Raw genomic sequence first — 18992 nt, forward strand, 5'->3', positions numbered from 1 at the left:
GTTAATGGTTCTCAAAGGGCAGGAAATGCTCACGAGACCTGCCGGGAAATTCGACTGGGAAGGGACCAATGCATATAAAACTCTTAAAGCAAGAGATTGGATGTAAAGTTACTGTTATGATGAAACGCGAATGCTATAAATTTCTAAGCCCATTTCGAAAGGCCAGACATGAATAGTAATGTTAACAGTCTATAAATATGCAATAATACTGTTGTTCATCACCTGCACGTTACTGACATGCAGCCTTCTTGCTGGAACCTGTCCAGGACGTAACCAGTTGGCCCCGTTTCGGCTTTTTTTTTTTTTTAAACAGACCTTTGGAATAACAAACTCCATTGAATGAGCTCATCGGAGATTGTCCTCATCAAAATGGGTAACGGGCTAAATAAAAGAAACCCTTCAAAAGCACGGTTGGTCATGGCAACCCATGCAGGTGACACAGTTGTCAGATGTGAGCGTTGAATGAAAGCTTTCATTCAACACTCACATCTGACAACCGGCGGCGATTCTACTGATCACTTGAGAAGGTTGTATAGAACACGCACATCCTAAGGACACCTGCTCTCAGATCTGTTGGATATGAATAGCCGGCTCACTTAAACGGGTTATTTTTGATCCACTCGTACCTGTGCGTTGCATGACAAGCTACGGCTGTATTGACACAAAGAATTTCTTGATAACCATACAAAAGGTAAAAAAAAATTTAAAAACGAATCATTGTCAAAAAGATTTATTTATCCTTGAAACGTAAGCATCCACACACACACACACAAAAAAAACCGTACAAAAATCACAAGAGATCTACAGATTGGTCACCCAAGAGTGGCTACATCTTTTACATCGACTTTTATGTGATTATGTGTAAATTTAGATAATTTCAAGAGTGTAATGTAAATTTTGCACAGGAATTGAGGGCAGTGCAAAAGCGCTCCACATAATGTTCCTATAAGTACACCTGGCAAGCAGTCATTTACAAACACTGTTTAATGTAGTAAAAGACGCATTAAATTAACCAAGTATCGACGACAGAACGGGTTTTGTCGTGGGTGGCAATTAATTCTGTTGGAGCCGTGACAAATTCTAGCATGCCTAGTACAAGGTTGGGTGAAAAAAAAGGTTTTGGATGAAGGGGTTGGGACACTATGAGCTACTTCTGCAGAGGTGAATCAATCCCTGCCCACCAAAAGATTTTGGGTTCCAGGCAAGGACATCAAGAACAGCTCCGGCGCACACAGACACGTCACAAGAGTGACGTGCATGGCTGTCCGTGCTCCTCTGAGAAGGTCACAAATAGAGAGCCCAGGAGTTTGTTTTCAGCAGAGTAACCCCGCTGTTCAGCAGAATGCCCTCGGATCAAGTTTGCTCAACCAGAGTGAGCTCGCACCTGCACCTTAGCTTCCACGAAACCCAAATCAAGCATCTGTATTTATCCAGATGCTGGCCGCATTGTATAATTTGTCCTGAGAAACGACGGCCCAGTAGAGGCACCGGTTGGGAGTTGAAGGCTCAGGTTCTTTGGAAGCTAAGACAAGATGGCGGCGAGGTGGACCGCGGTGAGAGCATTCTGCTAAACAAGCAGGGCTTAACCTCAGCAGCCAGCCTGGGTGATGTCACCTCCGGAACTTTTGGTCACGTCCAGAGTGGTGAAGACCTGCGGGCGGGGAATGGAGACAACTCAGACAATGGAAGTCCTGCTCCTATTCCACATAGAGACATGATCTCAAGTCTTTCATAAAGCAGCAAATTATATCTCCACAATGACCAGGGTATGGCAGTTGCTACTTGAAAAATGTTAAATTAGCAAATTGATCAATGCACTCCCCCCCCCCCCCCCCCCCCCCAACAGTGTTCTTTCTTTTATGGATGTGGCTACGAAAGTCATCGTGTTGGAATTTTGAAATGCACCGTTTCACACCACTTCCTGTTGCAGTCATTCCGATAAACCGGAACAAAATTGCATCATGCTGAAGGAGCTTTTGTTCAAAAGTTGACAAAGGGAACTAGCGCGTCAACCACATCTGGGAAGCGAGATGGAGAAGATTGCTTTCAGATTGAAAAAAAAGGTCATTTGTGCGTTTTACCTCGGCACACGTCGGGTGGATGCCAATGGTAGTGTCCAGATGCTCTTTGGTCGCGCCGCATTTCATCGCGGCGCCAAAGCCTTGCGTTACCTCGCCTGCGTTGGGACCCAGGTAGTGAAAGCCAATCACTCGGTCCTGTAGGTTAGAAAACAAATCTCTCAGGAAAACAACCTCCGTTGCAAGTTTCTCTAATAGTCACAAGATTGACACTTATTTCCTTATTATACCGACTGCTGTCAGGCTGATGAATAAAAAAATAACAAATCATAATAATAATAATAATTAAATGATGTGAAGGAAAATTGTAAATAGTACTGCAATTTATCCATTTTGTGTTCATATTGCATTTAATTGAAAGATGTTTGTTATTTTTTTTTCTCTCACTTCTTTCTACATACATTCTTGCTGCTGGAGGCTGTAAATTTCCCCAGTGTGGGACGAATAAAGGATATCTTATCTTATTTATTAGAGTCTGGATGTCAGCGGAAAGCCCCCGCCCCCCCAAAAAAACAAAAAACAAACTTGGTAGGGTATTTGAGGTCACTTTCAGCAGATTTTGCAATGGAATTTTTTGCTCAAAATCGGATTGATATTGTTGAAAATGAATGGCGGTTTATTTTCCGAGTCAATTTTTTATTTTTTTTTTTTAGGTGAATTTGTTAGAGGGAAAAAAAACCCCGGACCATCTTGAAATATGGCTTCCTAAAGCTCTTCAGGAAGTACAGCTTGCGCCATTTTGAACACAATTCACCAAATGCGGCCACGTAACCTTCAAGACTGCACTCTCCTGACTTTGCTCGCTATCACCTTTTTCTTCATTTGTACAACGGCTGGATTCTGCTTCTAGCTGCCATCATCAGCTCGTTTGCGTCGCTAGCTAGTTCCCCCGTGAAAGACTTTCTCCGGGGCGCCTCTCTTACGATTCCGAAATTCTGTCTGCTTCTACTCCTCTCTGCAAAGTCGCAAGGTATCTGCATCACATACAACGCACGCAAGGGCGAGCAAAAAAAAAAAAAAAACGCCACTGACAACCGAGGAGAGTCGTCGGAGCCGAGTCTTACGTTATCCAATTTGTTGCAGATGATTTTGGCGTAGCATCTGTTGTTGTCCCTGCCGGGCACGGTAAACTCCAAAGGCCAGAACAGACTGTGGTATACCTGAATAGGACCGAATAAAATCAAGTCTACATCAACAAGCAAAGAAATGCTAACATGCTAATAGCATTTGACTGTGCCCGACAACTTCACAGTGCAGAGGTACCGGGTTCGATTCCAGCTCCGGTCTCCCTGTGTGGAGTTTGCATGTTCTCCCCGGGCCTGCGTGGGTTTTCTCCGGGTGCTCCGGTTTCCTCCCACATTCCAAAAATATGCGTGGCAGGCGTATTCATGCGTGATTGAACACTCTAAATTGTCCCTACGTGTGGGTGTGAGTGCGAATGGTTGTTCGTTTCTGTGTGCCCTGCGATTGGCTGGCAACCGATTCAGGGTGTCCCCCGCCTACTGCCCGAAGACAGCTGGGATCGGCTCCAGCACCCCCCTAGTGAGGATCAAGCGGCTCGGAAGATGAATGAATGAATGAATGTGCCCGACAAGGTTACCTCGAGGTTGTCCTGCCCGTACAGTTCGGTGGCTCTCTCCTCAGACAGACCGCAGGAGCCGTATTCCAGTGGAGTGAACACAGTGGTGGGAACATTGATGTAGTCGCACTAAAAGAGACAGTTCGAGTCATATGGCAACTGTTTACCCCCCAGGTTTTAAACAATGTGGGAAACATTTTCAAACCGATCAGACAACGTTTCCTTTATCTCACAGTCTTGCGTTTGTTCAATTCAAACAAAGAAGCAGTTTCTGATGACCGCGTGCGCGCACCTTGACCGTTGAACCTCCATAAAGACGACGCGCCAGCAACTTTCCGGCCTGGATGGCAACCGGCGTCAGCTCCCACTTGCCCTCCAAGATGTCGCCGATGGCATAGACGTGAGCTACGTTTGTTTGTTCTTCGTCGTTGACGGGAATTTTCCCGTTCCTTGGAAGTCGCAAGAAGACGGCAGCGAAAAAACTTGTCATTTTGTAATATGATTCTTTTGTTGGCCTTAAAATTAGACATATAATGACAACTTGGTCACCATACAACCGTTTCGAAACAGGCCAAAGTCATCACAATGCCGCTCCGGTCTAGTGTTATTTGACTCAAAGCTAAGAGTAAGACACTGAACTACCAAGGTCATGTGAGTCCGATGGCGCACGTAGCAGAATTCTTTAACCACCGCAAGCCTTAGCGTTATTTGGCGGCTTCATCGAAATGCAGCATTACTAGCGTCACAAGACTGAAGCATGACTCAAAGCTCCCTTTTAGGCTTGCCGTATGTGATCTTAATCCCTGCTGACTGCCTTGCCCCAAGCAGCCAGCCCATCCAAAATGTATGCAAAGTAAACGTCCACATTATCAAACGAGTTGCCAAAATGACGTCCCTTCCAATCAAATTCAAGAAAGCACAAATTCTTGCCTCCGCAAGACTTATTACGTTACAGCAGCAGATGGAACAACTGAGGAAAATGACGAGTCACCTCACAAAATGCGACAATTTAAGACCATATACTTAAACCACAGGGCGTGCAGACTTATTTTTGAACAAATCAAACAACATTCCCAATTAAGCCGACCAGAAAGTCTGCCGTTTGCTTGTATCTAAGGACATTTGCTTGGAACGATGTAATGATTACACAGCAACTACTTATGAGTCGTTTGGAGAATGTACATAACCAGCTGGTCAAATACGCCGATGACATTTTCCACGCCGACTGGAATCAAACATTCACCCAGACCCTGGTAAGATACCGTGCGCTCTCACGCAAAGAGTGTAGCCGGGGCTTCCAAACACCTGATCGAAATCTCGGCTCTATATTTGTCCTTCAAAATAAAAGGCCGAGCACGACTTTTGCTGTTCCAACTAATCTTTTTACTCCAAGTAGGCCCCCTCCTCCCACTATACTACCGAGAGACATGTGACCATGACAACTGCTGACTCATCATGACTCGCCAGCGTGCATCTTAAAGGCACAGGTCACCAAAAAAATAAAAAATTAAAAAAATAATAAGGTGAAACTTACTTAGGGTTAACTTTGACCCCTATCTTGTCCAGGCCAATCTTGTCAGTGCACGCATCTCGACCCACCGCTATTAACACCTGAGGACCATAGAATGGTAGAAAGGTTGATGGATATCCACAGGTATCCCCGCATCCTTTTTTTTTAAACAGTCAGCTGTGTTTTTGTTTTGGTTTTGCATACCTGTTGTCCAATAAAACAGGTTTGTCAAGACAGAGCAAAAGTATGTCCAAAAATCAAAGCAGACCGACGGACTTACAGTGTTATACTCTCCCTCGATGACATCATCATTCTCCGTGGATTTAGCCGTCACCTTCAGCCGGCCCGGAGTGCCCGCTTCCAACTCCTCGATCTGACAAGCACCAACGGTTCATTTGTTGCCGTTGAATTGTCAGCAACATAAATGCTACAAAAATAAAGAATTGTCTCGACTCACATTTACAGGAACGTATTTACGGATGAATTTGATGCCATGTTCCTCCATGTGTTCACCCGCACGGTCTGCCATTTCCTGGTCAAAGCCCCTCAGGAGAATGGAACGCACCATGATGGTGACGTCGAGACCGAGGCCGGCAAGGAAGCCGCCACATTCCAAGGCGACGTAAGATGCACCGATCACCAAGGTCTTCCCGGGGCAGTACGGCAAGGAGAAGAGATCGTCGCTACGGGGAAAACAAAAGGTTCATCGGGTAAATCGGCAGTGAATTGCTCTGCTGCTTTAACGCAAGGGGGCCTGGGGGGGGAAGCTGTCAAACTCGCCAAGCAGGTCAGACTAGCTGTTGATGTTTTTCGATTGGGGGCGAAAGGCAAATAGAACGGTTGACAACGTTTAGAGCAGACATGTCCAAAGTCCGGCCCGCGGGCCAAATCCGGCCCGCGGTCGAATTTCATCCGGCCCTCGGCCCCTGTCATAAAATCAGTGCCGTCTGGCCCGCAGGTTGGGCGCAATGGAACACGTGTTGCATTGACTGAGGTCTCGTAGACTGGTGAGTGATGTTTCATAGAGTACTGCTTCCCTCTAGTGGCTAAATGAGTAATAGCATTCACTAAATGAGTAATAGCATTTAGACACTAGGTGGCATCACTCACGAGTTAACAAGACATCACTCCGTGTTTATATTGACTGATATGTCATATTTCAAATGATCCTTGCAGTTGTGGATATGTGTATTGCTTGTTCATTTCCCTGTTGTTCGAGTCAAAGGTTTTGTGACTATTGAAAAGTCATGGTGATACATTTTATGTTTCAAATCAATCAATTTGCACTCAGGAGACTTCTGTTTAAGAAAAAGTCAAGTGAATAAGCAGTTGCATGTGATATACCTGTTTCAAATGAACCAAAAGAAATTCTTAAGATTGTTGAAATTAAAATAAAAATGGAAATGTGAAACAGACTGGCTTAGTAAAATTTGTTGAACAATATTGTTTTTCAATGTAAAGAATGTCAGCCAAGGTCGGCCCCCCGACATTTTACCACATAAAATCTGGCCCCCTTGGCAAAAAGTTTGGACACCCCTGGTTTAGAGGGTTCGGATGTCCTGAGATAAAGCCACCTTGGCCCCGTGGAGAAAATTGCTTTCATCTCCCCTAACATGCTGAACTGGACCTGGACGGGGGTGGTTCTGCCATAGCGCGTGGTCCAAATGCAATATGTTCATGTATATCCATCCATTTTCCAAACCGCTTGATCCTCACTAGGGTCACGAGGGGGTGCTGGAGCCTATCCCAGCCATCTTCGGGCAGTAGGCGGGGGACACCCTGAATCGGTTGCCAGCCAATCGCAGGGCACACAGAAACGAACAACCATTCGCACTCACACTCACACCTACGGACAATTTTAGAGTGTTCAATCAGCCTGCCACGCATGTTTTTGGAATGTGGGAGGAAACCGGAGCACCCGGAGAAAACCCACACAGTATTCAGTATTCACACAGTGTTCATGTATAATGAAGAAATATAAAATGGAGCTCTTACCTTGTGATGCAGTACTCCTTGTCTCCAGGTATTCCCAGGTAGCGTGGTCGCTCACCTGTAGCCAGGACAAACTTAGCCGCTGTGTAAAACGTCTCCTTTCCTCGCTTGTTTAATGCCTGCAGAAGAATGACATTAAATACTTGGCTGCTGGTGGAAAGCTTGCACAACATCGTCGATGATGTCATCGTCGATTATGGATGGCGCGTGAAATACATTTAGAACCGCCGCAAGCTTTCAAAAGCACGGACAACTAAAAACGAAAGCGACTTCCAGGCCACACAAGGCAAAAGGGGACTTTTACTTCTGTTGTAAACCAGAGCCGATTTACATTTCGCCGTGACCATTTGTCAGCCGATTCAGGTGAATCCATGTTAGAATTTTACCATCCATGACACGAATGCCATAAAACACAAGCCGATTCAAACGGCAGCTTCTTTTTTTGCTCAATTCCAAACCGACGCATTTCTGAAAGCCGTCGTAACGCAATGCCCGACGATCGACGCCTTACCTTGATCTTGTGGGGTTCGACGAATTCCACATAGGCATTGACGTAGTTGACGTCCTTGTCCCTCAGCGCCACCCTGTAGCCCCAGTTTAGTGAGCCGATGTAGTCGTTAATGGCCGTCTTCATCGTCTCCCAGTTGTGTTTGACTGACCGCAGACGGAACAAGGCGAGAATAGTGAGCGGCGGTGGCACGAGGAGAGCGCCAACGTTTTACCGCTGCTGGCGAGAGGCTCTCCATTCCTTCTGGTCGTCAGCGGAATTGAAGTGGCTTACCAGTTTCATCAAATTCCCAGCCAAACTTGCGCGCGTCTTGCATGGCGGTAGCAAGCAAGGCGCTCTGGTGCATCAGTTTCTTGGGAATGCAGCCGACATTCACGCAGGTTCCACCTAGACCTGATAACCACAGTTAAGATTCCACATTAACGTACCGTAGTCACAGCCTGGAGGTCTCAGATCATCGCCAGAAAAAAAAAGAAGGCGATCGATTTAAATTCTGCCGTAGCAAAACACATTTTGATGGGTGTCTATTACAAAATAAAAAAAACCCGTTTTCACCATATAACATCAAAGACTTTTATCCCAAAGCGCATATTTAATCCTCTACTTGATATTCTATTATATTTAGATTGCTGCGTCTTCACCAAATTACCGTTTGGGATAACAGAGCGAACAGAACACACATGCAATGTATTGTAGAACGGCCCAAAGTAGTGGATGCAGTGGACCAACTCAAATATTGTCTCAGTTTTCACAAGGGTACACAAAGACGAACGAGCATTCACGCTCACAATCACACTGAGGGACAATTTAGAGTGTTCAATCAACCTGCCAGGCTTGTTTTTGGAATGCGAGAGGAAACTGGAGAACCCGGAGGAAACCCACGCAGGCACGGGGAGAACATGCAAACTCCACACAGGAAGGCCCGGAATAAAACCCTGCACTTCTGCACCGTGAAGATGTACTAACCACTCACCCATCGTGTCGCTCCCAAACAGATAGCTTTGAAGAAATATCTTACCCCAAGTGGTCCCTTTTGGTGTGGGAACAACAAAGTCCAAAACCATTACTTTTTTCCCCAAAGTCGCAGCTTCCTTCAAAAGACAAAATGAATAGGAAATGGAGAGAGCGAAATTACATTGGAAGCTATTAGTTCCACTCAGAAAACTAAAAAAAAAAGTGACATCCACTCACTGCGCTGCAATTAAGGCTCTAACCTTTGAACAGGACAGTCCACCAGATCCGCCTCCGATGACAATAAGGTCATAGTCATACGCTTCAGTTTGTCCATTCAGCAGTTGATGCAGACTGCCGTCTTTATGGGCCTGACGCACACGCAAGCACAGTTAATATTGATGGTATATTAGGAGCAATTTGCACAACCAGTATGACATTTTCTTGGAATTATCAGCTGTGTTTTTTGTGGATCATTAATTGTTTGCCACTGTAGCCGAGTGTAAAAAAACAAAAACAGAACCAAAAAAACTATTGTATTCAAAATATGTTACCTGCATTGTCTTGTCACAGCCACCGACATGCGTTTTGTTTATGAAAACATTTGGAACAGTTTTTTGTCCAGTCATCTCGAGTAGCATCTCCTGATAATTGGTTCCATCCTCTGAAAACAAACAGAAGTGTCTTGAATACCAATTTGTTTTGAACATATAATTGTGCAGCACAGACAAACAAAAACAGGAGACAAACTCCTACATCCAAATTAAGGTTTATATTGCACTACTGCATAGGTGTCAAACTCAGGTCCTGGAGGGCCGCCGTCCTGCATGTTTTCCCAAGTCTCCCTGTTGCAACACACCTGATTCAAATGATCAAATCATAAGCAAGCTCTCAAGCTCAACAGGGAGACTTGGAAAACATGCAAGACAGCGGCCCTCCAGGACCTGAGTTTGACGCCTATGCTACTGCAATGTCTAATTCTAACAAATACTACTGGTAATTAAAAATGAAGTTGCCCACAGAGTCAGATCCCCCTTTCAACACTGTCTAGTCCAATTTAAAAAAAGGGTAATTGATGGGTTGGTCAAAACAATTGTATCCTGACCATCATATCCTTTTATGTCAACAAATCAACAAATACATCAATACTGTACACGGGTGTGAAACTACCAAAGTGCCAGCTAATTGTGAAAATGTGCCCGTTAGAGAGTTGGAAAGGACTCCACAAACAAGAATGCTACCGAGAAAAATAAATGGAAGTAAAAAAGGCTGTTTGGTTTAGAAATGCGGCTAAAGCGTCACTGTGTTTAGAAGCGTGATAGGATTTAGTCGCGTAGCGTTTGAATTATTTATAGGCAGTCGTCATTTTTTGGTGTCTCCCCCCCACAACTATCATCAGTCTTTTGAACTTGCCGGCCCACTGTTAAGCAAGCTTGAGGCGTTAATACGCTGCAAATATCAAACGCCCTTTCACATTAAGTGCTCGTGCCTCGGCTCGCGGCGCGCAGTGCCAAAGATGCTGAGTCATAGTAGGGATCCGCAGGAGGAAATGGATCTTACCCATGAGATCCAGCTCTACCACGTTGCACTCCACTTTGAGTTCTTTGAACAAGTCTTTTACCTAGAAAGCAAAACACGACCATTAAACACAAGCCGAGTCTGAGTTGAAATAGGAACAATGAATAAATACAATCGGCAATGAACGGTGGTACAGGCTAACTCGACATGTGAACGTTTCCATTACAAGAGTGGTGGTGGGGGGTACATGCCAGAAACTAGACGAAGCCCGTTTAGTTCGCGGTAGAGCTTTCCAAAATCGATAGGACACGATCAACTTTGGTCCCGATAAAACCAAATAACATACCGTCACACAATATGGGCAATAACTTTTGCTGAAGACCACCACTCTGCTGGAGTCAATAAGCGATTGTATCCGACTCTTAAGTTCGTTCTTCCCGGTATCATTTTCGATGGGAGGCATTTTCAAGGTGGAAATACTCCCGTCCACGCCGTCAGTAGATGGCCGATGCGCACGGAGGGAAAAGTACAAGAAAAAATGTCGCAGTTTCTTGAGATTTTCTTCAGAAGACCAGGCTGACAAACAACCGGACCGCTGGACTGTCCTTCGCGTCCGCTAAAAGCCCAAACCGCGCCTGAATGCGCCAACGTTGCTCCCACTGGTTTATAGCCATCTGTGTGGTGCGCTCGATTTGTGACACGTAGTCCACCGTCCTGCACGATATACGTTTGTCAACAATGACTCCGCCCATACGGCTAATCCTGATTTTCAAAACCAACCCATCTAACAAAAACGTCACCGGGTTGCCGTGCAACATGACATAAAAGCGCGACGACATTAAATTCCCTCGAAATGTTCGCATAAGATAAACGTGGAATATGATTCACTTACACGTTTGTCATAAAAAAACATCAGTTGGAGGAAAGTGTCATAAAGTTAAAAGAACCGACAACAAAAACACCCTTGAAGGCAACAGGTGAATAGCTGGTATCTGGCGCCGTTTGTTGGTCAGAATACGCAATGACAAATGACAGGCACTAACCTCTGGCATTTCTTCGACGGAAATCTTGCAAATGATACCGAGCGTAAAATATTTGACAAACGTTATTATACAGGCTAAATAAGTTAGTGTGATTTTATCTTATTTTATAAACTATACATGCATGTATAGGCCTGTATTTGCTTGATGGATAGATAAAATATTTATCGATTAAAAAAAAAGAAAACCATGAAACATCCAGCTTTATATATATATATCAACTATTGCGCGTTTTATTCTTTTAAACTTGAAAACAAGTAGCATACGAGTTTTCTCTGTATGTTTTGAATGTAATGCTGACAATTTATTGCTCTGCTTGGTTTTTTTGCGTCACTTCGCTTCATCGGACGGACGAAATCGACGCGCATGCTTTTCAGGTGAGTGGATGGATGAGTGGAGGTTGAAGCCAACTTTACTTTTGCAACGATGAACGTCAAACATTGTGGTTTCAACAAACCGGGACATGCAGAGACATTCCATCGTGACAACAGGCCGTTAGTGATGTACAGGAATTCACTTAAACTCGTGTGTGTGTGTGTGTGTGTGTGTGTGTGTGTGTGTCATTTGCCTTGTTGCTCCACCTCCATCGCCGCCTCCACTCACAAGGCAAGCGAACGTCGTCTTTCAAGAGGAAGCACACGAGGCAATTTTCTACCGTTGTAAGGCGAACCGGAGAGGACCATGGCCGAGAATAGTAAGACGGGTCCGAACCTGCAGGCCGGTGCTGGATTCCTTGCCAAAAGGGTCCAGAAGTCATTGAATCGCGCACAAGAAATGGTGAGCGGAGGTACAACTGTAGTTGTCCAATGTGTCGAATCTCGATACGATACTTGGCTGTACAGTATTGTGTCGATGGCATCGCGGTTCAGGGGAAAGTACTATAGTTTAATTTAGTTTTTGCAAAAGTAGCAAGTGAAATATTTGCTGTTGTGTCTGGAATATGCTGTGATCATTTTCTGTGCTGTGGCCCGTGGTACGATATTGTCTTTTTAATTGCAGTGACGAAACCACTCGTTCAGAATCGACCTTACCTCGCTTCGATCCGTGTGAGAACATCACAGCATTGTTCAGTACGGCACAGCTGTGTTCCAACACACAAGCCATCACTTCCTGATTGTGAAGTTCCTCTGCGTTCTGTTTGAACTCGATGAGACTTAAGTTTGAGGTTGATTTGTTTGATAGAACAAGGTTGAAGCAAACGCCCCCAAAGCTTTGGTGGATTACTGTGTGCTCTTTGCAGACGCAGTGTTATTTTAGTGGTTCAGACAGAGAGGTCAGATGCTTTGTTTCAGATTGAAAGGTGACGGTCATGAGCAATGCGGGGGAAACAAACACTTTTGGCCGTTAAATATTCATTTGAGATGATGCAGAGACACGCACAGTGTTCGATATATACTTTGGTGACAGTAACTTGACAGATCAACTCTTCCAAATTCCAATAAATTCTGTTAAAATCTCAACTTTCCTGTCACGCAGGTCCTTCAAAAACTGGGCAAAACCGTGGAGACCAAGGATGAACATTTTGAGGTTTGCTTGCAGAACCTCAACAAACAACAGGTACATAGAGTGGGCCCACATGCTTTGGATTCCGTCTAGGCTTTGGATTTGAAAGGCGCTTATAAATAAAATGTATTATTATTATTATTGTTACGTAATGTGAAAGCTAGATAAAAGACAATTTACCGTCTTTGTCCTTTCAACTTTTTCTAGCGACAAGTTACACAGCCTGCGATGGTGTCGAGAAATACCGTCTTACTTTTTGCTACTTTGTATCCTAAAATGAGCTCCAAAACGTTTTATCTTGGTACTACTACCGGGAATAAAATCTGTTGTCCTTTTAATTAAAGCTGCTGTTTTTTCCCACTATCACAAAGTCATTCTGTACCTATCCAAAAGTGTGCATTTTTATTCTTCACTTGCTGGCTAAGTCATGAGTATGAAGGGACTCCAGTTCCTTAAAGCGCTTTCACTGGAAACATTCAAATGTTTTTGGAAGTACTACTTTCCATTGAGCAACAGGAAGGATGTTGAATGCTAACAACACGATTTTCACTTCAGAATATTTGTCATCGAGGTGTCCTATTTGAATTTACAGCACCGATGAGAGAACCTGTCGATGTTTTAGGGCTTCAATGTAGTGTCATCTTGCAGACACACATGCTGTGAAGTTGGCAAACGAAAGTTAGTTGTTCGTCCTTCTAATGCCAATTTTGAAGTTTAGGAGGCACTAATTGGTTTCCATAATTGGTTTGGCATCCGCCTTTGGTCCGACGGGTGGCATCCACACTGCATCTAAAAGGAGATGTTACACCACAATTAATAGTACCTGGGACAAAAAGGTTGTTGTCGCCCTCCCCTTTAAAAAAAAAAAAAAAAAAAAAAAATATTATATATATATATATATATATATATATATATATATATATATATTTATTTTTGTACACCAGTCCATGGTTGCAATTGCACACTGTACACCGACATATAAATGGTGGTAGAAAAAATATCAAATTATATTAATTGTGGTTCAGTAAATCCTATTAAATATTTGTGTATATATATATATATGGCGGCCCGGTAGTCCAGTGGTAAGCACGTCGGCTTCACAGTGCAGAGGTACCGGGTTCGATTCCAGCTCCGGCCTCCCTGTGTGGAGTTTGCATGTTCTCCCCGGGCCTGCTTTTCTCCGGGTGCTCCGGTTTCCTCCCACATTCCAAAAACATGTGTGGAAGGCTGATTGAACACTCCAAATTGTCCCTTGGTGTGATTGTGAGCGTGAATGGTTGTTCGTCTCTGTGTGCCCTGTGATTGGCTGGCAACCGATTCAGGGTGTCCCCCGCCTACTGCCCGAAGACGGCTGGGATAGGCTCCAGCACCCCCCGCGACCCTAGTGAGGATCAAGCGGTTCGGAAAATGGATGGATGGATGGATATATATATATATATATATATATATATATATATATATATATATATATACGCCTAGACTGCAAATTTCCCCAGTGTGGGATTAATAAAGGTTATCATATATATATATATATATATATATATATATATACACTATATGTGTGTGTATGTATTTGTATATTAATGTGCATTATCAAAATAGTGCTGTGTGTGTGTGTGATGTTATTCTGCTCACATTTTATTCTGATTTTGGCGGAAAAAAAAGCTCAAACGATACCAAGGTGCACTGTGAAGTGAAATCACACTAGCTACTTTTTATTTGAACGAGTTATTTTTACTTTGTGGTCTGCAGAATTAATTTGCCGTGACTGTATTAGCGGCTTTAGATAGCAAGGGTGCTTTGCAATAAAGTATACAGAAATCCTCCCTGCAAGTGTTTGAAAATAAATCACCAGGTGCACATTAGTGCCTAGCTTGCAACTCATGGAGGTTCATTTTCTCACTTATTTTTGTCTGCACACAGGTCGATGGAAACAGGTTGCTTAAAGATGTTAAGGCCTACTACAGTGCTGTGAAAGGCAAGTTTCCCGAGCATTAATTTATCTGCAGTCCGTTCTTTGAACAAACGGAGACGTTCGGCTGAAATGGGACGATCGTGAGTAAATGGGAAGTGAATTTGAACTATTCTTGGAGCCTGCGGCTTGTTTTGCAATGATGTCTGCGTTGCCTCAGAGAAAAGTAAAAACAGCCTCGGCCTCTGGGATATTGTTTTGACGAAACGGTTTAACCGCTGGTTTGCTTATTGTTAATTGTTACTACGTGAGCTCCGGTCAGGAAGCAAGTGTGGCTTTGACCTTCTCGTTGTGGGCCAAACATTGCCGCGACCCTTGAAAACAAAGTGACTTTAATGATCCAATATCTATTCCCATTTCCACAGCTGTGCACGAGACATCGAAGCGGCTGTCTCAGACGTTGCAAGACGTCTACGAAGCCGAGTGGAACGGAATGGAGGACCTCGCCGTCATTATCGGAGTATTTTCATTCATTCATTCATCTTCCATACCGCTTGATCCTCACTAGGGTCGCGGGGGGTGCTGGAGCCTATCCCAGCCGTCTCTGGGCAGTAGGCGGGGGACACCCTGAATCGGTTGCCAGCCAATCGCAGGGCACACATAGACGAACAACCATCCACGCTCACACTCACACCTAGGGACAATTTAGAGCGTCCAATCAGCCTGCCATGCATGTTTTTGGAATGTGGGAGGAAACCGGAGCACCCGGAGAAAACCCACGCAGGCCCGGGGAGAACATGCAAACTCCACACAGGGAGGCCGGAGCTGGAATCGAACCCGGTACCTCTGCACTGTGAAGCCGACGTGCTAACCACTGGACTACCGGGCCGCCTGAGTATTTTCATGATTTTGCTTTTCTTGAATGATCTGAAGCGACTCTGGCAAATGACGGCCTCGTACAAGTACCGTATTACATTACAGGACCGTATTTTTGGGTTTTATCCGTAAATGTGTATCCTCCGCACTTTCTGCCTTTTTTGTGGCCTGACCCAGTCTGAAATAATTCTCATTATTTGTTTAAACCAGTTTTCAGTAGCACCAAAGTGAACTTGAGCTCATCCGAAATCTTTCAGAGTGAAGATTTACTCTGGAACGACTATGAGGAGAAAATGAATGACCAGATTGTGCGCACCATGGAAAACTATACAAGCCAATTTCCAGAGGTCAAGGTATCCTTTGTATCTGCTTTTTTAAAATGAATTAATTACGGTAATTAATTATCTTGAATTGAATTAATTACGGTAATTAATTATCTTGAATTGAATTAATTACGGTAATTAATTATCTTGAATTGAATTAATTACGGTAATTAATCATCTTTGCCTGCAAAACTGATTTCACACACAAAATGAACATTTTGGCTTTCAGGAAAGAGTCGCTAAGCGTGGCAGAAAGCTGGTGGACTACGATTCATCACGGCATCACGTGGAAGCGCTGCAGGGTGCCAAGAAAAAGGATGATGCTAAAATAGCGAAGGTAGTCTTTGGGAGATATTTTCACGACTTTAGCACATGCGCTGTGGAATCTGTCTTGTTTTACTAGGCAGAGGAGGAGTTCAACAAAGCCCAGATTGTCTTTGAAGAGATCAATAATGAGCTGAGGGAGGAGCTACCTCTTCTATATCAGAGGTATGATTGTATTGCGGGGAGGGGGGGCGTACACTTCATCTTTTTTCTCTTGTATTCCGGCAGGTTTTCGACTGTCTGAAACTAAAAGAAATATGACATTTCATCAAAAATATTTTTTATAGCTCGGCTCTTTTCACAGCAGCCGATTTGGTGTCGCTAAACCATAAATAGCGGAGAATTTTACGATAAACCATCCACCTTCGGAATGATCAAAACATTGTGTGTATATTCCTCATGTGTGCTGTATGATGAATATTTCGGAGAATACTTCCATGCAGATTCCCTATTGCCAGCATGATGATGACGATGTGCACTCTTCCTGCTCCGACTGTCAGTTTTGGCATCAGACAGACAGACAGACAGACAATCATTATGTCAATGTTAACTTGAAACAGCTTTTGACAATCAACTCATTGATTACTCTTGAGAAAATGTATCGCGACTCTTTAAAATGTATCGCGACTCTTTAATGTTACATCGCCCGTCAGAAAATGGCTTGAAATTGGTCATACCCATTTGACATCGCCTTTCAATACCCCCAGAAAAAAGAATGTCAGCGACTCCCAAGTCAGGTTTTCAGAATGTATATCGGAACGGATGTCACGAGGATAAGCTGACTGACAAATAAATGTTATCTGTTTGTCTATAGCCGCATCGGTTGCTACGTGACAGTCTTCCAAAACGTTTCCAATCTGAGAGATGTCTTCTATAAAGAAATGAGTGTGGTAAGATGAGGCCATTTTTCTCACAGTGCTGTCGAGAAATATTTGACCAGAAGACCAAAGTTGTCTTTCAAACATTTTGTGCTTTTGTGCAGCTGAACAAGGATTTGTACAACGTGATGAAGAAACTCGAAGATCAGCACTCCGGAAAAGCTTTCATCATAAAGGGTTTGAGCAGGTGATATGCCAAGAATATGAAAAGTCCAACAACAGTCCTCAAAAGTCCATAAGTTTTGGCTGCCGCTGCTCAACCCGTATTGTTTTGTGTTTTTTGTTATTGTAAAGTGTCCTTGGGTGTCTTGAAAGGCGCTTATAAATAAAATGTATTATTATTGTTATTATTATTAAAAGTAACGCCGGTTTATCTTTGCACAGCCCCGCAGGGAAGTCAAAGAAGAGGAAGTCCTTGGTGATCTCCAATCCTATCCCGTGCAACACAGCTTTCCCATCTGATCACGTGTCACTCCATTCCACAGCCCAAAACGGGAAAACCGCTTTACCCACCTCTCCTGGGCCACAAACTCAAAGCAACGCCGGCGAAATCGTCGTCGTCGAGGATGCTAGCGTCCCGACCAAAAGCGGCCAATCCTCGGAGTCTGACCTGAGTTCCTGTGGCACCAACACACCCAAAAGGCAGTCGGTGTGCGTCAGCGAGCCCGGTGAACCGAGCGCGACGACTGAAAGTCTCGAGGAGGCGGAGGCGGTCGGCGGACTATCGACGAATCCGCCGGATGACTCCGGCGCGGAGAAACTGGAGGAAAGTGCAAGCCAAGCGCCATCAGAGGAAGAAGCCAAAACCAATACGACGCCGGTTCCTGCCCCTCGTCTATCTTTTCGCTCGGAGAAAGGTCCTCCGCTGCCCGCCGGAGAGCAACGGGAGGGGATCGAAGGCGCATCGGACATCAAGGACACGGCGGGCGCACGCGATGACTGCGACGGCCATTTCCCACCTGGCTTTCTGTACAAGGTAGAAAGAGGCCGCCTCGCTGCCGTGTCGTTTTTGTTCTCGTCATTCATCCCCGTGCAGAATTTATTTTGGAGAATGAGAATTTTAAAGAAGTAACGAATAGCGACGACGTTGGATTTGTGTAATTCGAGGCAGCGGTCCTGAATGTTGACTGATGTGACCTGTACCTCAACACCAGGGGGTGGCGCTAAAGAGCCACGCAGCGTCTGAAGGTGGCCAGCTCCAGTGTGAACAGGGAGAAATAATTCTGGTGTTTGCCGACACGCAGCAGGTCTGTTTCGAAATCCTTGTCAACTATTTTTTTTTCTTTCCTTTCACAACATTATAAGCCGTCAAAGCTAATTGACCGCAAAGAAAGCTCTGAATGGGCAGGATTTCATTGTTTTCTTTCTTAATTGCTTTTTGGGGTTGCTGGCAATTGAAACGGATGAGCAGATGAGAGTCACAAACATGATATCGGATAAGTGTGTCGTGTTTATGGATGATGTCTGTGTCTTGCAACAGGAAGGCCTGTTGAAAGGAGTTCGGGAGGAGAGCTGGCAACTGCACAGAGATCTCGAAAATCACGCTGGAACTTTCTCAGAAGACCTCATTGGGCCCGTTGAGAAAGATTGACTTGATGTTCGCTCCTTCCTCCCATGAGTAGTTGAGTGATTCATGTGTATACACACACACACACACACACACATGCGAGCGAGAGCAAATGGTCCAAATTGTTTTGGGTGTGGAAGCTGCACAAACAAATCTTCCAAGTCCTCTGTGAATACTTCGCATGTTTTGATGTTGTAACTTGTGGGGGGGAAAAAAATTAACTGCGAAGTTGATGTGAATTTTTGTAGACTTTTGGATAACTCAAGTGAACCCTTTTTAACATTTTCAGTGTTTGTATTTTTATTCGTCTCATGAAACACGGTGAATTTTTTTTTCTAAATGCAGTTTGTAATATTTGTCAATAAAGGTCAAGTTGAAGAAAAGCTTATCTGGTCTGTGGGTGGCTACTTGCAAGCTGAGTCACATGACCTGA

At 44.3% G+C, this 18992-nt stretch overlaps 2 protein-coding genes across 2 annotated transcripts; one reads left to right on the plus strand and one right to left on the minus strand.

The window, feature by feature from the left end:
- Nucleotides 1–714: 714 nt before the first annotated feature.
- On the minus strand, nt 715–10841 carry txnrd3 (thioredoxin reductase 3). Its single transcript, XM_052076983.1, has 16 exons — nt 10483–10841; nt 10179–10239; nt 9173–9282; nt 8882–8989; nt 8686–8758; nt 7941–8060; nt 7671–7813; nt 7163–7278; nt 5625–5850; nt 5448–5540; nt 5192–5268; nt 3950–4106; nt 3679–3786; nt 3143–3238; nt 2082–2216; nt 715–1651 (listed from the first exon to the last, which is right to left on the minus strand). The coding sequence occupies exons 1-16, from the start codon at nt 10597–10599 to the stop codon at nt 1589–1591; spliced, it is 1803 nt and encodes a 600-aa protein (XP_051932943.1). The 5' UTR covers nt 10600–10841; the 3' UTR covers nt 715–1588.
- A 597-nt stretch (nt 10842–11438) lies between these two features.
- bin2b (bridging integrator 2b) lies at nt 11439–18765 on the plus strand. Its single transcript, XM_052076984.1, has 13 exons — nt 11439–11553; nt 11783–11953; nt 12653–12733; nt 14603–14657; nt 15017–15111; nt 15725–15820; nt 16020–16127; nt 16194–16279; nt 16929–17004; nt 17097–17179; nt 17377–17968; nt 18147–18239; nt 18473–18765. Exons 2-13 carry the CDS (start codon nt 11858–11860, stop codon nt 18581–18583), a joined length of 1572 nt encoding a protein of 523 aa, XP_051932944.1. The 5' UTR covers nt 11439–11553; nt 11783–11857; the 3' UTR covers nt 18584–18765.
- The last annotated feature ends 227 nt before the right edge of the window (nt 18766–18992 follow it).

The sequence above is a fragment of the Hippocampus zosterae genome, chromosome 9, assembly GCF_025434085.1.
Source record: "Hippocampus zosterae strain Florida chromosome 9, ASM2543408v3, whole genome shotgun sequence".
Lineage (NCBI taxonomy): Eukaryota > Metazoa > Chordata > Actinopteri > Syngnathiformes > Syngnathidae > Hippocampus > Hippocampus zosterae.

What these genes read in the sequence shown, in the direction of transcription:
- txnrd3 (XM_052076983.1), bottom strand. Translation starts at nt 10,599, where the DNA reads ATGCCTCCCATCGAAAATGATACCGGGAAGAACGAACTTAAGAGTCGG. An exon ending in ACCAAAAGGGACCACTTGGG is followed by an intron (nt 8,061 to 8,685) that starts GTAAGATATTTC and finishes TGTGGTTATCAG; the next exon opens with GTCTAGGTGGAACCTGCGTG. An exon ending in TCTGCAACAAATTGGATAAC is followed by an intron (nt 2,217 to 3,142) that starts GTAAGACTCGGC and finishes TCTAACCTACAG; the next exon opens with GACCGAGTGATTGGCTTTCA.
- bin2b (XM_052076984.1), top strand. Translation starts at nt 11,858, where the DNA reads ATGGCCGAGAATAGTAAGACGGGTCCGAACCTGCAGGCCGGTGCTGGA. An exon ending in ATGATGCTAAAATAGCGAAG is followed by an intron (nt 16,128 to 16,193) that starts GTAGTCTTTGGG and finishes TTGTTTTACTAG; the next exon opens with GCAGAGGAGGAGTTCAACAA. An exon ending in TGTTTGCCGACACGCAGCAG is followed by an intron (nt 18,240 to 18,472) that starts GTCTGTTTCGAA and finishes GTCTTGCAACAG; the next exon opens with GAAGGCCTGTTGAAAGGAGT.